The sequence below is a fragment of the Eptatretus burgeri genome, chromosome 5 (genome assembly GCF_056783735.1).
Source record: "Eptatretus burgeri isolate ZD-2024b chromosome 5, Ebu_testis_v1, whole genome shotgun sequence".
In the NCBI taxonomy this organism is placed as follows: domain Eukaryota; kingdom Metazoa; phylum Chordata; class Myxini; order Myxiniformes; family Myxinidae; genus Eptatretus; species Eptatretus burgeri.
Genome location: NC_140965.1, coordinates 67,935,051 through 67,955,414, shown reverse-complemented (window position 1 = coordinate 67,955,414; position 20,364 = coordinate 67,935,051). Strand labels below are relative to the sequence as shown.

The window sequence follows — 20,364 nt, the reverse complement described above, 5'->3', positions numbered from 1 at the left end:
ACTCACGCCGTCCAACTACCGGGGAAACCACACCCTCGGCCGACTTTGTCCAAATCGACTCGCTATCACCGACTCGGATCCGGCGTAACAGAGCGGAATAACCAAAGCTGCACCGGACCAAATGAACAATTTACCGGCCCGAACGGCCTTACTCATTCCCAACACGCACCAGGCTAAACCAATGAAGAAAACACAAAAACGAGCTGATAAATTCACAAATGGGGATATTTATTTACAATAGGTGGGGATGAGGGGGGGGCACGTAAGGGCAGAGTTATCCGACTATAAGGAATGAAATACAAATCATGTACAAGGCACTTAATGGTTCCTACTTATAGACGGGCCCATAGACACAGACACACACACACACACACACACACACACAGAAACGGACCCCAAGGGTCTTTATTGAAGGCCTCCAGCTCGAGGACAGGGAGCAGGAGACCAGAGCCTGCGCTTGGACCTGTCCACCTCGTGTGGTCTTCGGCGATCTGGCTCGATGGGACTCGAACCCGCAACATGATGCCACTCCAAGCGAAAAGTGTCGGACGCCAGGGGGACGAGACGGGGGACGACCCAAGCACTCCAAGCCGACCAGACCAGACGAGTCAACCCTGAAGCTGACTCTTCCGTTCACGCCTCTCTGACTCCCTTTTCAAAGGCCCTGGCGTTTCTTATATGGCATTTCTCCTGCGGGATGGGGTGTCGTGGGGAGTATCACCGTCTGAGACGTCTCGCCTCCCATTGGTCCGGGTTCATGAGAAAGTCGATGTCTGTGGTGCCTCACGCCTCCCGTTGGTCGAGGGGAACATTCCATCTCTTCGGGGCGGAGTCGGAGCTCTGGTGGCCGAGGAAACCCCGCCCATGTACGTGGTCGAATGCAGGAAGACAATGGCGTCGGTGTGAGGAAGCGAGGTGAAGGCGTGTTGTTGTTCTTATAAGGGGTGTAAAAATCCTAACCATTAAAACAACGCACAGTGCATTTACATTTAATCACCCATTAAACAACGGACGGGACCCTAACTGAAAACACGTACTTACCGAAATAACTGCGCTATAGGAACCTGAATGTTGTGTGCTCATGGCTTCCAGATTCGCAACAATATGTCATGGCAGAGAGTACAGTCATTAGCAAAGAGATAAAGCGGATTTTACAGAGTCAGTGAGATCAATGATGAAGATTAGGACTAATGAGGCCTAGAACACTGCCTTGGGGGACTACAGGCTTGACAAGGAAAGGAGAACAAAGGGTTCCATTGAGAGCCACACATTGTTTATGGGAGTGGAGGAAGTCAGCAATCCAAGAGTGGAGTTGGACTTGGATTCCATCGGCAAATAGTTTGGAGAGCAAGACAGGATGCCAGACTGTACTGAAAGCTCGAGATATGTCCAGAGAGACGGCCCTGAACTCAACTCATACATTGAGTGCCTTCACCATTGTTTGGAGAGTAGAAGTAGCATTTCCAAGGTAGAGTGACCAGGTCTGAATCCGAATTGATGATCTGTGATGAGGCTGTTGGAGAAAAGGAATGATTTTATGTCAACTACAATGATGGATTCCATGACCTTGTTGATGATTACAGTAAGATAATTGGGCTGGAGTTAAGGGGATCCATTTTTTGCACCTTTTTTATGTAATACTGTGAACGTTGACTGATTTCCAATTTCCCAGGTGAATATAGGAGATTGGTCCTGAAATGTAAATAAATAAATAAATAAATAAATAAAACCCACGAATACTTGATTGTCGAAGTCGGTCACACTTTATGACCCGTGAATAGCAAATTCGCGAATAGCGGGACCCGACAGAATAGATATATCTAAAGGTTCACTCACAATGAGTCATCATGTGTATCATTTCTATCTACCAACATGTCAAAGATGTTGAGGCTCATGGTAGTTGGGTTTGATTGGGTTAGAAGGGGTAGAAAGATTGTGGGTAGGGATAGCAGCTGAGAAAAGATGGTGGTGTATCACTTGGGTGAAGCCCTGGAGAGAAGAATGTGATGGAAAAATGAAGTCCTGGAGGTGTGAGACAGATGCAATCGAAAGCAGTTCCACAAACATGAAAAATGAGGAACAAAAGAGTTGACGTGTGGTGAGAGCCTGAATTTTGAAACATTAACTAGGATATTGTTACTTGAAGAATATATACATCCTCGAGGAGCTGGGGAATGTAGAAGGGATGAGAGAGCAGAGGGAGTGAGATCGGTGGGGAGGTGGTAAAAATCGAGGTCACCAATCTGTCTGTGATGCGAGACTAGTGGGCATTGTGGTCCGGCTTCATCGTGGAAGATGCCAATCATGGTGAGAGGTTTAGATTCAACATTAGCAAGGGAGACATGAGCTAATGTGATGCTGGGGGCACCAGCCCAAAGGAGAGAGCAGGACTCCATTGAGCTTCGGCCAAAGGCCTCCAAGGACATCAAGACACAAATGTGGCCTGTAGTTTATTGTCAGGTCAGGCCAGATTCCATCGGTGACTTGCTACAGGTACCATGTAAACCTGTACTAACCCGTTTCATGTTCGGATTGTCGATGACTAAACTGTCTCCCCCACCAGGTTTCTTGGTGATGAGGGTGTATGGATATGGACACCCATCAGGATTAAAAACAAAACCTGTCAAAGGGCAGAGGAGCTCCTTGTGAGCCACCGACCATCCATATCTAGTGGCCAAATGTGTGTGCGGATGTCCTCCTGCAGTTGGGTCACATATTTTTGTTTTTTTAGGAGGTTAGTGGCTGGATTTGCACTCCGGCCACCGTAAAACCCTTCACTCCACAAAACACAAAAAAGCAAAGAAATCTCAAAACCCACTCCGTGGGAGTACTTCCTGTGCAGCTGCCTTCTGAAGAGCAGCTCATCATATGACGGGAATGGGGCAAAGCCTTTGAGACCCCCACTCTTCGATGATAGGAGGAAAACCATGGGGTAACCTTCCCGGGTCAGATTGCGGTAGTATGTGTCGGGGTGGTTCTGAGGTGGCGTCCACCAGACAGTGGTCTCCTTGGGTGCCTGGAATGTACTATCCCTAAGAGAGGATGATCACCTGTCTCTGCTATCATCTGAGCCCAAGCGTTTGAACATCAGTATTGCAGCACTCTGAGGTTCAGAGAGCGGATAGTGGCAAGATCATGGCGGGTGGTTACACCTACTATTGGTCTGGTCACTCTGATGGTTACCATGCCCAAGGAGTTGCTGTACCTGTGTCCAATAAGCTGACTCCAATGACAACTGAGGTAACACTGGTCAACAAGCGTATTATGAGACGAATGATTCGTCACTCCTTGGATGTCGTCACCTTGGTCTCTGAACATGCTCCAAATGAGGAGCATTATCTCACCATGAAGGATGCATTTTTTGCCACGCTCGAGTCTATGGTTGTTGAGTACCCTAGGCGAGATACTCTTCTCGTCTTGGGGGATTTCATTGCATCGACTGGAACAGATAGAGATGTTTATGAGACATGTGTTGTTCCCCATGGGTCTGGAACTGTGAACAGAATAGCACCAAGTTCCTTGACTTTGCAAGAAGTCATGGACTTTGGGTTGCTGGTTCATGGTTTCAGTGCCCACAGGCTCATCGCTGGACTTGGTATTCAAACACTGGTGGTGTGGCAAAGTAGATTGACCATATGCTCGTTGATGGGCACTGGACGATGATCCAGATCTGCAGGGTCTACTGGAGTGCTCAGTTCCTCAATACCGACCGCAGGCTTGTGGTAGCAACTCTGAAGTTGCAGCTTAAATCCGGGAGAATGGCACCATCCCAGCCGAGGCTGAATGTTGGCAAGCTGAAGAATGAGAGGGTAGTTGAGGAGTTTGTGAACAGGCTGAATGGAGATTTGGGGGGGGGGGTGGGGTCTGGATACTTTGGGGAATCCTGAAGAGTTGTGGAGTGCTTTCAAGACCACCATCCTTGATGTTGGCGGTGGATGTCTTGGAAATCACCTGAGGGCGAAGAACAATTTTGTCTCTCAAGGAACACTGGATACCATTGACCAGTCACAGGGCCAGGTTTAATAGCAGAGCTGAGCTGTTCAGGGAGTTGAGGCATAAAACTGCACGTGCACTGAGGGTGGACAAGGAGGCCTATGTGCAAGGAATCTGTGAGGGGGTAGAGCACCACCTGTGGTCAAGTGATTCTCATCCTGCTTTCAGAATTTGCGCATTGCATTTCTCCAAGCCCGTCCCTCAGTGTTCTGCAGTGAGAGCGGAGGATGGTGTGCTCTTCGCACAGGAGTCCGAAGTGAAGGCCCGCTGGGCCGGTAACTTTGAGCGGCTGTACCAGGCTGATCCAGCAGCTGTTGAGTTGGATGTCAGGGGTGTTACTATCCCTATTGCTGACACTACAATCAACTGTGATCCACCTTCGTTTGTGGAAACACAGGCTGCGGTGAATCAGTTGAAATGGGGTAAAGCTCCTGGGATTTGTGGCATCCATTCTGAACTTCAAGGCTGGTGGAAATGCTGTACCCATGTCTTTGCATGCAGTTCTGTGCTCTGCCTGGGACACAGGCATCATCCCAACTGACCGGAAGAGGACCCTTGTTGTTCCTCTCTGGAAAGGAAAGGGTGATTGCCAGGACTGCAGTAACTACCGAGGTGGGACGTTTCGCTCAGTGCCGGGCAACGTCTTTGCTTGGATAATTAATTCTTGAAGGGGTTCACCACCATCGACTTGAGCACCAGGGCCGAGAGCAGTCAGGCTTTACACCAAAGAAGTCAACGATTGACCGCATCCTTGCCCTTTGGGTCCTCACCAAACACAGACGAGAGTTTCGGCAGGGGCTGCTTGCAGCCCATGTTGATCTCTGCAAAGCGTTAGATTCAGTGCATCGAGATGTCCTCTGGAGGATTCTTGGTCTGTGTGGGGTAGCACCAAAACTGATCAATCTGATGTCTTAACTACAATTTGGAACTGAGTGCTGTGAGATGTGGTGAAACCATCTCCAACTTATTTCCAGTTGTTGCTGGAGTTTGTCATTGGTGTGTACTGGCCCCCACACTTTTCAGCGCTTGTATGGACTGGATTCTTGGAAGGATGTTGGACAGATCATGCTGTGATGGATCGTTTGGGAATGTCAAGATCTCTGACCTTGATTTCACAGATGATGCAGTCATATTTGCGGAGACTCTGGATATCCTTTTGGGGGTCCTCAATGTGCTGATTGAGGAGTCGGAGCCACTGGGATTTTGGGTTTCCTTGGTCATAACTAAGATCCAGGCTTTCAATGACATCTTCAATGCTGCTATCCTGTCTGTACCTGTTTGTGGTGTGGATGTTGAGGTCACGGAGAGATTCACTTACCTTGACAGTGATATTCATATCTCTGCTGGCTGTGAGCCAGAGGTCAACAGACAGCTAGGTCATGCCTGGGGAGTCATGAATTGACTGGATCATGCGGTGTGGCACTGTCGGTACCTGTGCAGGAGGACGAAAGTCTGAGTCTTCAGTTCCTTACTGCTTCCAGTCTTGCTCTACGGATGTGAGACTTGGACTCTGACCACGGATTTGAGACAGACTTAATTCCTGTAGTACCAGGTCTCTTCAGAGAATCCTTGGCTATCGCTGGTCAGATTTGTATCCAACGAGCATTTGCTGAGAGAGACTCAAATTATATTTGTTACCTTCAAAGTCCATGAGCGTCAGCTGCGGCTGTATGGACATGTGGCTCGTTTTCCTGATGCTGATCCTGCTCACCAGATTCTCTCAGCGAGGGAGCCTCGTGAGTGGAGGAGGCCAAATGGGCCAACCACATGCTTCGTGGTTGCAGCAAGTTGATCAGCATCTCACGTAGATGGGGATGAACCAGGCATCTGCCTAGGCGATGGCCAGCTGGAGGCCCCTGGAGTATCAGCGGAAAGCGGATGCAGAGACACGCTGCTCCAGCGCATGCTCGCATACCTGACCTGGCTTGACCTTTGAGGATATGAATGTCTGATTTTTTTCAAGGAAATCCTTGGAATGACAAAGGATGCCAATTCTGCAGGACTTGCTTTGCAATGATGGCTGATGGTCATGGTTCTCCAAACAGGGGTCATGGTTGATTGCGAGTTCCAGAGTCCGCATCTCTTCCAGGGGCTAGCAGGGTAAACAGACAGGTGAGTTACCTATACGATCCTTCCAGAGCAACAGGGTGAAACAGTGAGATTTTGCAGCGTTGAAAGACATGTTTCATTTATCAGACTGGTGTCTCATCATTTCCAGATCAGCACAAAGAGATGCAACTGCTTTGTGGAGTCGTTAAAAAAAAGAGAGATTCAGCTAAGAAATATGCAGATAAAATGGATGAGTGCACTGCATGGCAATGTGGCATCATCTGCAAAAAAAGGAAGACGTTTTCCAGCACATCAGATAGATCGTATATATAGATGAGGAACAAGACTGGGCCCAACACAGCCCCTTGTCGAACTCCAATCACCATGCCATCTGCGGTTTGAAGACACCAAGGCATTTTTCTTCACCGATTAAAAAATCCCATGTCGCCTCGGGCTTTAAATTCCATTGGCTCCATAAGCACAATGTGTGAATCAGTGTGACCACTCCTTGGCTTTTTTCACAAGATCTTGACTATTCGTTGTTCACCTTGGCGTCTTGGTTTTCTATAGGTTTTCTGGGCGTATAGGTTTTGTATTATCATCGCTTTTCCGAAACCTTGTGAATTATTGGCTTCTTTCATTGGCTCACCTTGGCATTCATGAAAATGAGGAGTGGTCACACTGGTGTCAAGTGTATTTGATGAAATGAAAGCCTTGTCTGCTTGGGGTGTTTTTTTTTTCGTATTTTAACATCGACTGACCCTGACACTTCAAGGAGCTCGGGCCATGTTTGCACGAAGACATCATATTCGGAATGGAGTTGGATATATAAATGGAGCCTTTTCCTCCAATATCCACTGCCTTTCTAGTATACTTCCCAGAACACAGGCCACCTACTCTTCTCATAGCTTACATAACTTCGACAGATGTGACAACAGACACTTACGTTCGCATATTAAAACCTGTGAGCCCACAGTCATTGCACAAATGCACTGACCTCAGACATTACGTGAAAGCAGCCATTTTGGAACATTGCGGTAGCAAGTATTTATCTGCAGGTGAGCTCACTAATTTGCCTTTTCAGGTGAGTTGCAAGTGAGCTCATTAATTTACCTGCTTTCCAACACACTTTTTGTCACCTGCAAACCAACTGTGAAAAAGAACTCCTAAACGTGTTACAAAACAGCATGTTTGCTGTCAATTGGCATGGTGACGGTGACAATTTTTCAATGGCAACTTGCGCCACCTGCTGTTTTAAATTTCAAGATAAGCAGCTTTAACGGAAAGGTGGGGTGGAACTGGGCTCACGTGTCGACGCAGGTTAAAATCACTTATTTGTTTAATATGCAGGTATCAAGGCTCATGGAAGAACACAAAGACAAGACGAAAAGGATCAACAGACAAAATGAGACAAAGGGAAAACAGTGGGAGAACAATAAACATGCATGCCAGCACGAGGGGGGTAGGGGTGAAAGGGGAATATTGTCTCATTGGGGGGGGGGGTGTCATAAATCACAGAGGTATAAATGAGAGAGATCATGAGGTGGCAGTTGGCAGCAGACAATATCAGAGAGAAGATCTCGAGACAACCGACACCAGAAGGCAGTTCCGCAGGTGAAAGAAGGAAATGAAGGACTGATAGGAGGAAAGTATTACTTTTACACGAAGGAAGATAAACAAACAGGGATTTCTGAGGGAGGGCAAAAAGGAATGGATTCATGGGAAAACATGGAAACGTTTTGGGGTAAAGACTGGACAAAGAAATGGCATGCAACTGGACGACCACCACCACAATAAAGGTAGTTTAAGAAAAACTTCAGGGCCACCAACCTGCCTGCAATGAGTAAGAAGCAAAACCCAGAGACTCGACCTTCTGTCCAAAGAACATTCACCCATTCAGCAAGGTGGTGGGGTGGTGGGAGGGGGGGGGGTGGGTGGGTATCTCCCAAAACATTCAGCAGAGGGCTTTAAATTATATCATCTCTGGAAGTCACCCTGTGGAGGGATCAGTACCAATTTAAAGATAAGGTCCACATCAACTTTTTGGGGGTGATTTATGGGAAATAACCTCGTATAAACATTTTTGAAATCAATTCTTTTCACTTTGCAATCATTCCTATTACGAGGCAGCTGGAGTATGTTGCACGTTCGATTTCTAAACTCATACAGCGCACATGGTAGTTTGTACATCGATGAGCTGACGAACCATGGGCTGCGAAACATCGGGTAGAGTCGGTAATCAAATTCACCAAGATGTCAAAACGTCTGTCCCAGTCACGTGTACACACTATGGAAAAACGCAAGAACCCACGATGTACAAGGAACGTTGGCACGCATGCGGGTATGACGAAGCATATCATACGTGATGGTTGCTCACCAGGAAGGAAATCAGTTTAACAATACAAACCATTGTTACCAGTGTTAAATGTAGGTTCATGGTTTATGCTCCCCACCTGCTCCCCATTGCACCCCCTGTCGCATGAAAGCATTCCGTCCTGATGTGCTCTCTTTAGCTGAGCCTCGACTATGTATACCGTGTGTTGTGGAATCCTTCCCTCCTGTTGGAAGTTGTACTCTCCTGTCGATTTGCTGTTTTCACAAGGTCGCTTTGTCTTGTGAATAAAAACAGTTATACACATTGTCAATGTAGTCGATTTCCATCAAGGTAAAACCTCAGACAGGTAACAAAGCATGGAGCAAACACCCTATGGAGGGGTCATTTACTAACCATTCAAAACCTCCAAATTTACTGTATATTGTGCTCATCAATCACGATAAATAGAAAGTACTGTGTTATTTATTTATAACCAGAGAAATGTCACATCGTCGATAGGGATCGACCCACACCTGACATCCTTAAAATGGAATCACAACATGGGTGGGGAAGTTTAATGTTCTTTCCAAAATATAACAAACTGTTAAACTATGGGGTGCAGCTACATGTGGTCTAACAAAATGCGGTCCAACTACATGTCATGCGATGACCAACAATGTGAATACGTGTGGTGTAACCACACGCGGTGCAACTCCATGCAGTGTAACTATATGTGGTGCAGCGCATGGTGGGACGACTTTGAGTGCGACTTGCACGTGATGCTACTACACACGGTGCAACACATGATTGGTGGGACGACTTGAGGTGGAATTACACGTGGTACTACTACACATGGTGTGATGACTCATGGCTAGTAGCGGTGTACCCAGGGACGCTGGAGCAGAGGAAGGGCAAGGGGGGACAGAATTTATTTGAGTGCAAAAAACAAAAGCAAAAAAAAAAAAATAAAACCCACATCCTTCCCTTTATTGATTTCGGGTGGAAGATAAATATCTGGAGATAAACAGCAAGTTACAAATTGAAGAAGAAATCGAGGCCTCAAATCGAACTAAAACGTGGCACAGGAATTAAACATAGATCATAGCGCTCATAATCAAAACGGAAGAGCTCCAGTTGCTGTTGCACATGCACACCAAAAAGTTCCAAAAGTGATCACGCCCACGCAGTGGCAAATCCAGGGGGATTTCCTGGTTGCCCGGAACCCCCCCCCCCTTTCCCAACAAAAAAATATTTACCATTACAGTGGCAAACCCAGGGGTTCCCTGGTCACCCAAAACTCCTTCTCCTACGAAAGTGTGCCACAAAAAAGGCCACAAGCCTCAGAAAAACTGTATCAAGACAGTACCTAACTAGAGGGGGAGCACTCGGTAGAGTGCAAAACCTCCGCTGCCAATACTGCTGGGTCACTTAAGTGAACCTGATATCCTATTCATTGTAGGTCAAAACGGATCAGACTCTACTGAACCACGATTGAATAAACTAAACGAGATTGACGTCCATGTAGAAATGCCCCAAAAAAAAAAATCGAAATTTTTTTGAAAAAAAAGTTGCAAAATTTCTGGGTTTTTTTCTCAAACAAATTTTTTTGGGGGGTTTTGGAAATCACTTAAAACATGTAGAAATGCAAAAAAAAAAAAAAAATTCAAATATTTTTCAAATAAAATCGAAATTTTTTTGAAACAAAGTTGCAAAAATTTTTTTTTTTCTCTAACACATTTTTTTTTTGGTTGGAAATCACTTAAAACATGTAGAAATGCAAAAACAAAAATTCAAATATTTTTTTAAAATGGCCGCCATAGCAGCTATATTGTACTTTGGACCAAGTCCAAAATCTAATGGCATGATCCTTGGATCATACCTAATCCCCCCCACCAAGTTTCGTCGAAATCCGTCGAGAAGTTTTTTTCCATAATACTGTTCACAAACAAACAAACAAACAGACAGGGGTGAAAACAGTAACCTCCGTCCATCTTCGATGGCGGAGGTTAATAAACAATAAACCACTAACAGCTCACAGTAACAAAAAACAAGATTTCAGTTTATGCTCAGTCTGTTAAGCAATGCATGTTAAAGACAGCCAAGGCATGTCTTTAAACAAAAGAGCTGGCTGTCAGATCTTTAATTAGCACACAGGAATCAGGGTCATATGACTTAGATTTTCTGTTATTTGGAAACCCCCCCTACCCAATTCCTGGATTTGCCCCTGCCACGTGTGGTAAGATTATTTTAATTAATTGTGATAGTGAGAATTATCAATCATATGAATTGGTGGTAGTATACTGCATTGCACTATCGCTGTCCTACGTAGCTCTATGGCAGCTGCAGGCTTGTCAAGTAGCGTCATTCGCTGCCAGGATACATACGATGTATTATCGCAGTGAAAATTGACTAAATACAGGACTAATCCCATATATAAATACAGGACTAATCCCGTATATAAATACAGGACAAACTGTAATCGGTGAATCCTTTTGAGGAAGTTTCAAGGTGTGCCTCCTCAAGGCTCTGGAAGTTGTGGGATGACAAAATAATTGGCACTCAAATTATACGATCCATCTTATAAACCTCTTACACTCTGTCAGTTCAGCAATGTCGTCAGACTTTTTCAGGTATTCGCATGAAAACGCACTTTGGGCCCCTCCCCATCCAGTGTCTCTGGGTGCAAGTACAGACGGTGTGATAACTAGCAATGTAACAGCTGGTGGTATAAGAAGTTACAGTGTGATGACTGGCCGTGCAACTACACATAATGTACTGACTATCCAGACAATCACTATCGAGTGCTGCAACTACATATGGTGCGATCATTAGTTGTGCAAAGACTAACAGTTTGACTACTTGCAGTGTGACAAGCAATCCACACCAGGTGCAACATCTCACCTGTTCAATGTGATAACGTTGTTTCTCTCTTCTCTCCCTCTCACCCTTGTCCCCCAGTTGTTCCAATCTTCCAAGGGCATCTCTATCAGGATTTAAAATGACAATCGAACCACCTTTTTCTTCATCTAGAGTAAGCACAGACATGTCCTAATAAAATGGCCAAACAGGATCAACCTTAGGTTTACGTGAATTAAACATCTACAGCTATTCAACAAACATCGAATGAGAAACATGTCCAGACTCCTATATTTTATTGATTATTTTTGAAACTCAGACTGGAGAGGTCACGATTCAGACTCATGTGTGAGGTTTATGTCTGGACACTGAAAGTTGTGTTTTAGAAGCAGTGCAGGATTATCTTTGTGAGCCTGGAGCCAAACTAATTTGTGGGCCCCCATTTGGTCAACCATCATAAAAGACAGATCAACAACGACGGTTACCTTTAACACGGCACACAACCACACATATTTTATTTACAAGTAGCGTTGTTCAGCTCACGACGTTCACCTCTCCACATATTGTTGCAGAGATTGACGTTACAGATTTGCTGTGCTGGCATGATTTACACCAATCATAATACTGTTGTGGACCTGGGGTTGGGGACAAAGATCACGAGGAGTGAACGACCTCGGGTTCCCACCAGACTCTCTGGAATCGCAGGCCATCTCACACAGATAACTTTGTGACGCGCGGGTTGCTAATCAACCGTGAACGCCAATAACTCGACCATGTGACTCAGTATCCTCCATCTAATACCGTTTAACGAAAGGTCACGTGATCTAATTACCGGGGGACATGCCCTCGGTACGCACTTGCTCTAACTGTATCACTTTACCAGATCAGATGCAGCTGAGCGGAACTGCCAAGCACGTACCGGTTAGGAAACAGATCATTGAGGAATAACGTCCAGGCTAAACGAGTGTGCGGGCCATGCTGGACCAATGGAAGAAAACATGAAAACGAGCTGGGAACATTTCTATACAAAGCATTTACTTACAAACAAGCAAGGAAAAGTAAGTGGCACATTGAATGGGGTATATTTTATGTACAGTAGGGGATAGCAAGGAATTTGTGGGGTGCGGAAAAAGACAAGCAATCTTACAAAAGCAGACTTATCCTGTTATTGGTTCATGAGTCAGTAAGTGACCACTATATTCGTTATGAGTGTGTGTCTGTCTGTCTGTCCCGAGCATAGCTCCATGGGTTTTGATCCGATCCTGATAAAATTTGGGTGGGAGGTATATATCATGATCTAGTTGTGGTTTTCTGAGAATGCGTGTGCAGCGCCCATTATGGGCGGAGCCACGCCCAAAAAACATGTGTTTTTAGGGGGTAGCCGGTTTCAAGTTACATCTTATCCGAGGGGGTTTGTTGAATCTGGCAGGGGTTTCGGTATTTGATTAGCCCAATGGCACCTTCATAGCCCCACGGAGCTCGATTTTTCATTTTCGTCCCAAGGTCAAGGTCACAAGGTCATGAACTTATAAAATGTCCAAAAAATCAATAAATTGGGCATTGAGCTCCTTGGGTTCTCAACTGTTTCGAATGAAAGTTGTTATGCAAGTAGTGCTCTTGGAGTACTACAACTTTCATCATTTACATTTTTCCCGATTCCCGCCAGTTTGCCCGTGGCATCCCCTCGAAGGTCAAAAAAATTAAAAAGGCGAACCGTGTACATTGCTCGTGAACCATTGCCGTCTCCAGACTTGTATCTTCTACAATCTTAATTTATACTTGGACGGGCGCCATCACACACATACTCAAGGAAGATTAGATAGCCCAGAGAGAAAGAAAGCAGATGAGTGTAAATGACCTCTCAATGCCTGGCGTGGTCGCCAAACCAATGCAACCCAGAATGCTTAGGGAGAGGTAGGCAGAAGGAATACTGGTTGTGTCTAAGATGTGGGGAGTTGGAGGTGTGGTGTGGTGAAGTGCAATGTGAGGGGTGCGGTGTCGTGCTGGAGGAAAATGAGATTGTGAGTCAGTAATGATGTTTTTGTGTGTCAAAAGAAGACAGGATAGAGGGGTGGATAGAGAGAGAGAATAGATGCATGAGAAAGATCCATAACCTAGCCATGTAAAGGTCTGCATGTGTCGCGTGTTCCTCTGTGGGACGCTCCGCCTGAGCGCTCCCACCTCGTGATATGGCATGTTATTGATTCACGAGTCAGTAAGTGACCACCATATTCGTTATGGGTGTGTGTCTGTCTGTCTGTCTGTCCCGAGCATAGCTCCGTGGGTTTTGATGCGATCCTGATAAAATTTGGGTGGGAGGTTTACATCATGATCTCGTTGTGTTTTCCTGAGAATGGGCGTGCTGCGCCCATTATGGGCGGAGCCACGCCCAAAAAAACATGTGTTTTTAGGGGGTAGCCAGTTTCAAGTTACATCTTCTCCGAGGGGGTTTGTCGAATCTGGCAGGGGTTTTGGTATTTGGTTAGCCCAATGGCCCCTGCATAGCCCCACGGAGCTCGATTTTTCATTTTCGTCCCAAGGTCAAGGTCACAAGGTCACAAACTTAGAAAATGTCAAAAAAATCAATAAATCGGGCATCGAGCTCCTCGGGTTTTCAACTGTTTCGAATGAAAGTTGGTATGCAAGTAGTGCTCTTCGAGTACTACAACTTTCATCATTTACGTTTTTCCCGATTCCCGCCAGTTTGCCCGTGGCGTCCCCTCGAAGGTCAAAAAATAAAAAAAGGCGAACCGTGTACATTGTTGGTGAACAATCGCCATCTCCAGACTTGCCTCCTGCTTAATTATTTGCCAGGGCTCGTGGCAACGTGTGCTCTGAACTGGTCCATCTGGCTGCGTGGGGGTGTTGGGACATCGACAGCACAGCCGGGAGTCTCGGAGGACGGCAGTCGCCCCAGATCTGGCTCTCGAAGAAGAAGTATGTTCTGGCAATCGCACACCAATAGCGTTCGGAAGAAGAGCGAGACAGGGAGCAAAGCGAGACTCGAAGGCAGGGGTCTCCAACCTTTTTGGGCGGAGGGCCAGAAAACCAAAGTGGTGAGGGATGGAGGGCCGCACCCAAAAAAGGACGCAAAATTCCGAAAAAAATATATCATTAATATGCGGAAATTTAAACAAAATTAGTGCTGAATATATTTTTCTTGCCAACGAATATGATAAATGAATAATCGTGTTAAAAACACGTGTCTAATATGAATCAAAATCATAATAAAAATTACAGAACGCTTTGATCATTGACCCTGACAAATTGGCAGTATCGCGGGCCGCATTGTAATGTAAACTTAATATGGCACCGTGGGCCGCATAAATCCATCTAAGGGGCTGCATGTGGCCCGCGGGCCGCAGGTTGGAGACCCCTGCTCTAAGAGCTCAGAGCTACCCCTTTTATAAGCTCCAGGCAAAGGGTGGGGTGATGACCGGAAAGTGACACGCTGTGGCCCAAATCCGGCTCCTCTATTGGGCCACAGCAGCCCTAGCCACGCCCTGTCAGGCTCCGGGACTGGAAACTGGCTCAGTTGCTTACCAGCTTCGGCACGGCTCGGAGCTCCTGACTTAACATAGGGCATGCTCCCTGAGCCAGCAACCCGGTCCGTGTTCTGAGTGCAGTCTGAATGTCAAAAAGCAGTGGACTTTCTCCGCCACCCACGGGCTCCTTCACGAGCCAAAATACACACCCAGGACCCGATCCAAACTCCCGGATCACTCTTCTCGTGATCCCTCCTCATTTCCCCCGGTCTTGCCGTGGTCTGACGACTGAATGACGGCTGTATCATTTCCGGATGCTTACCCAGGACGTCCCCGGTGAGATGCGGTCAAGCTGTTAACGTCTGATCTGTGGTCGAGCATCTTGTGGGCCTAGGACAATCCGATGCCGTGCGGTGCTCCATAAAATAGTGGTGAATTGTATCGGTGCAGGGGTACGAGGGGGGTGTGCAGAAGGTGTTTGTGGTTAAAGTGGTGAGGTTTGGTGAGCGAGGTGCAAAGTAAGGAGGTGCCAGTTGGGAATTGGTGCACAGATTTGAATGAAATAATTCCCGTGCATGGGTTGTGTAGTGTGCAGCGGAGATGTGGTGGATCCGAGCCATGGGAGTCATCGTGGTGTGCGTATTATCAATTGCCGAATGAATGGCATGTGTGCTTGCATCCTTGTTATGTACTTTGGCTAAAAGGACTGGGTTAGAGTAGGAATCATAATATGAATCAGAGGCGTTTATGAGACCTAACTGCAAGACCCACAAAATGCACATCATCTCGTCAACCCATTAGACATGAGGGGAGGACTAACTGCATGAAGACAAATTAAATAACTGCCTGGGGATCACTGCATGTTGGGTGCCGTTGCCCAAGAGGCATGCGGTTTTGCAGAACCGCAGCAATCCAAACATTTCTTTTCGACAAATGCATTTGTAATATGAGTAATGTAATATTTATTTGAAATGTATTTGTGATAAGAAGGTGCAAGTGGTCCAAATGGTCAAGGGTCGAAGCTGTCTAATCTGTCTGAAGGGTGTAAGCCTGTAAGGGGTCTAAATGGTGTTAAGGTCTCAGGGATCTCAAGGGTCTTAGGGATCTTTGGAGGTTGAAAGGGTCTTTTGGGGTCTTTTTGGGTGTTCTGGATCTTTTGGGACTTTTTGGGTGTTCAGCGTCTTTTTGGGGTCATTTTGGGTCTTTGGGGTTGAACATTCAAACAGGACGTGATGAATAGGCATATAATCTTCATGGACTGAAGGACAGCTTCACCACCTCACCACGCCTTTCGTTGATATATATTGTTACTGGCCGGGATTCGGCCGCCAACCGACCGCTCTGAACGGAGCCGCAAGTCGAGTCAGCCCGACCGATCGCCCGGAATATAGATCGCCGCCCGGATAACTCCGAGCGACGGGTCCTTGTACAAGAACCGAAATACGCCAATCGGCAGATTACGTGGGGTAGGGTCGATTGCCAATCTTCAATGTACCTTAATACCCACGTGATCCAACTACCGGGGTATTCCACCCTCGACGGATCTCGTACGGAACAAACCGCCGAGGCGAGCTTGTCCGTGCGCGATTCCGAGCGGCGTAATCGCCGAGAACCGTCGGTCCAAATGTCCCCCTATTACGGCAAACCAACGGCTTTCTAACTCCCAACAGACGAAATGTTCAGTCAATGAGGGAACGGACGCAACGAGCAGGTTTACATTCACACAAGGACATTTATTATAATAAAACTCGTATGCAATTAAATAAGGCAAAGCACGTATGCAATTATACAAGCAACAAAAGCACGACAAAAGAACTACAACCGTCTACTTATTATATAGTCACTTACACTTAAAGCAGTTCATACTTATTAGACGGGCTCACGGACACAAGTACGCGTGCGCGCGCACACACACACACACACACACACACACACACACACACACACACACACACACACACACGAAACGGTGGCTGAGGCCGTTAATCACGAGCTCCAGCTCGGAGGACAGGTGAGCTGAAACTCAGAGCTTGACTCGAACCTTTCCACCTCGTGTGGTCTTCAACTTGTCCGGACCCGGGCTGCAGCGAGAGCGAGCTGGATCCAATCGCCGCGATCCTTCCGAAGCTCCCGCGAATCCTCCCACGCTTCTCAACACGTGCCGGTGAGATGAGCGCCGATCCTTCCTGTCGATTGTCGCTTCCCCGAGGACCCAACTCCAAGAAGAGGTCGATACGTCGCACCAAGCCAGGAAACAAAATGGAGATCAAAAAGCGCCACGAACCAAGAAGAACAGGAAGAAGAGGAAGAAGCCTCCACTCGCAGCTCGAGCCGAACAACCGGCTCAAGTTCCTTCCAAAACAAAGCAGCAGCATAAGCTCACTGAGCCAACCAAAGCAAAAAGCTTCCGAAGGCCTCAAGCCAAAGCAAACCAAGTAGGACCCGACGGCTGAACGACTGCTCTCTCTAAAGCAAAAAAGCTTACTCCTCCCACGGGACTCAGCACACGAACTCTGCACACGGGACTCAGAACGGGACTCTTCACGAACTCTGCCACGGGACTCCCACGAACTCAGCCCTACCACAGGACTCCCACAGGACTCCTTTTGAACAAAAAAAAGATGTCCTCTTTATCCTTTGCACCCCCTCCCCCACACCCGGCGTGACTCATGCCCTCGTGATCCACCCCCCGCTTAACCACGGGGTAGGAGGGAGTTGTTGACGTCACAACAGGGTTCTTCTTCCTCTTCATAGAAGAGGGGGAGGGACGTCTCCATTGTTCGCTCCCTAACTATCAAATCGATCCACAGCGCATCTCATCGATTTCAAAACATTTAAACAATGGAAGGTGAGCTATCTCGGGAACATACACTTATCGACATAGCTGACTGAGGGAACCTGTATGTTGTGTGCAATTGAATTCCAAATTCGTAACAACATATATATATATATATATATATATATATATATATATATATATATATATATATATATATATATATATATAGTTACGGGTCGGGGGTCGGGGGTCGGCCGCCAACCGACCGCTCTGAACGGAGCAGCAAGTCGAGTCGGCCCGACTGATCGCCCGGAATATAGATCGCCGCCCGGATAACTCTGAGCGACGGGTCCTTGTACAAGAACCGAAATACGCCAATTGGCAGATCACGTGGGGTAGGGTCGATTGCCAATCTTCAATGTACCTAAATACCCACGTGATCCAACTACCGGGGTATTCCACCCTCGACGGATCTCGTACAGAACAAATGGCCGAAGCGAGCCTGTCCGTGCGCAATTCCGAGCGGTGTAATCGCCGAAAACCGTCGGTCCAAATGTCCCCCTATTACGGCAAACCAACGGCTTTCTAACTCCCAACACACGAAATGTTCAGTCAATGAGGGAATGGACGAAATGAGCAGGTATACATTTACACAAGGACATTTATTATTATGAAACACGTATGCAATTAAACAAGCTACAATATATATATATATATATATATATATATATATATGTATATATATATGTATATATATATATATGTATATATATATATATATATATATATATATATATATATATATATATATATATATATTGTTGTAGCCACGGGTACTGAGACACCAGCTTGTCACTCAGGGGGAGTAATCCCCGGTTGTCCTCGGTCGAGCCGGACCTGGGGCCACCGCTCACAATGAATGTTATGGTACGGTGGGTTGTTTTAAAACCAGGAACGCCACCCAGTCAACCACGAGTTCCAGTGTCCGCCGTCTAATTATTCCATTTAACTCCAGGTCACGTGATTACCTGAGCGGGGAGCGTGCCCTCGGCAAAGCACCAATGTTATCTGATTAGATTTTAATTTGGGCGGCCGAGCGTTTTAACCGCTGGTGCGTGCCGACAATTTTTTTGGTCAAATCTGTGGTAATTGCCTCCCAGTCTATCTCGGTTTGAACAATGCTTGACCAATGGAAGGGAAAGGACAAACATAGACAGGTTGGAAATCGACAAATAATTCATTAATAATAAAATAAATAAATAAATAGAACCTTTTATTTGCTGAGGTAAATAAAGAAATTCAAAGCAAAATCAATCAAAATGCCAGGAAAGAGACAAAGAGCAGATGCTTATCGGGGGTTGACTTACTTACAGCTAAACACAGCAGGGGTACCCAGCAGATCATTCAGGGGGAGGGGAGGGGGAGAATCGTCTCGCTCACCAGAAAGTCTTCCATGAAGCGCAAACGTCCTGAAAATGCATGCGTGCGTGTCACGTCCGTCGCCAGCACCCAGGCCCGCCGTGCACCCTCTCGTGGGGCAGCCTTGAATGCCAGTCGAAGTCTGGAGGGCACCGAGATCGTCTGATGCGGGTTTAGACCTTGGTCTTGTTTGTGATCGACCCATGCCTCACTTGTTGGAGGTGCTGCTCACACCCACACGCGCACCACACGCTCGCTTGCCGAAGCACTCGGAAGGGCGAATTGTCTCATCGGCGCTGGTCAGACACCCGCTTCTTGGTCGCTTCTCTCGCCCTTTGCTTTTTCTCTCCTCACTTTTTCTCTTCCATATCACTTTCTCTTCAGAACGTATCTCTCTCTCCACAGAATGTCCCTCTTTCGCTTTTTCCTCACTTTTTATATCTCAGAACGTCTCTCCTCACAGAACGTACCTCACGCTTTCTCTCGCTCGTTTTTATATCCTTGGGCCGTCTCCGCGGGGTGCCGTCTGGCCCAAGCTCACCCCGCCCCACCGGGGCACAGTTACCATGACAACACATGCGCTCTCAAAAACGGCGGGCGTCGGAGCTCGTGAAGGAATGTTGCTGAGGAAAAATGAGGGTGAGCTTCAGAGCTCGTGAAGGAATGTTGCTGAGGAAAAATGAGGGCGGGCTTCAGAGCTCGTGAAAGAAATGTGTGTGAATGTGTCTGTCGTAAAGAAAAAACTTCCCATAAGAGAGGGGATCTATCTTTTACCCTTCTCAACTCATCACATTTAAGATCCCATTACGTTAGACATGGGGATGGGGCTAATCTGAACATGCATTTAAGGAAATAACTGCCTGAGGACCTGGATGTGTGGATGCATTCATCAGACCGGATTCTGAAATCCGTAACAATATATATATATATATATATATATATATATATATATATATATATATATTAGCGATACCCGTGCACATGCACGGGATAGCAGTACAACATAGCTGGTAGCAGACGACAGACCGTACACGGGGAATGACAAAAATACGCATTGTGCAAAATGCAAGGGGTACTATGGAACGCCAAGACTTCCCAAACATTGTCGGCATGTCCGCTAAGTGCCACAGCAATTTCATAGGGATCGTGTGACGGCGAGCCGAGTTTGTGGTGTGCAAGCTTTGTATTATTATATATATATATATATATATATATATATATATATTTATATATATATATATATATATATATATATATATATATATATACATACATATACATACATATACATGTGCATATACACACATATATATATATAAAAATATACATATGCATATACACATATACATATATACGTCGATACATATACATACATATACATATACATATATATATAGGCACACAAATACACACACAAACAAACACACACACACACACACACACACACACACACACACACACACACACAC

The 20,364-nt window shown here is 46.3% G+C and overlaps 1 protein-coding gene across 1 annotated transcript in view; it reads right to left on the bottom strand.

Annotated features, from left to right (window-relative positions):
- LOC147026629 (uncharacterized) overlaps positions 1–19,432 on the bottom strand; it is a 33,354-nt gene extending 13,922 nt beyond the window's left edge. The window contains exons 1-2 of the mRNA XM_085882267.1: positions 18,917–19,432; positions 11,258–11,382 (exon numbers count right to left, since the gene is read on the bottom strand). Of these exons, the coding sequence (XP_085738393.1) occupies positions 11,258–11,382; positions 18,917–19,100 (309 nt within the window). The 5' untranslated portion in view covers positions 19,101–19,432. The remainder of the gene's footprint in view (positions 1–11,257; positions 11,383–18,916) is intronic.
- Between the last annotated feature and the right edge of the window lie 932 nt (positions 19,433–20,364).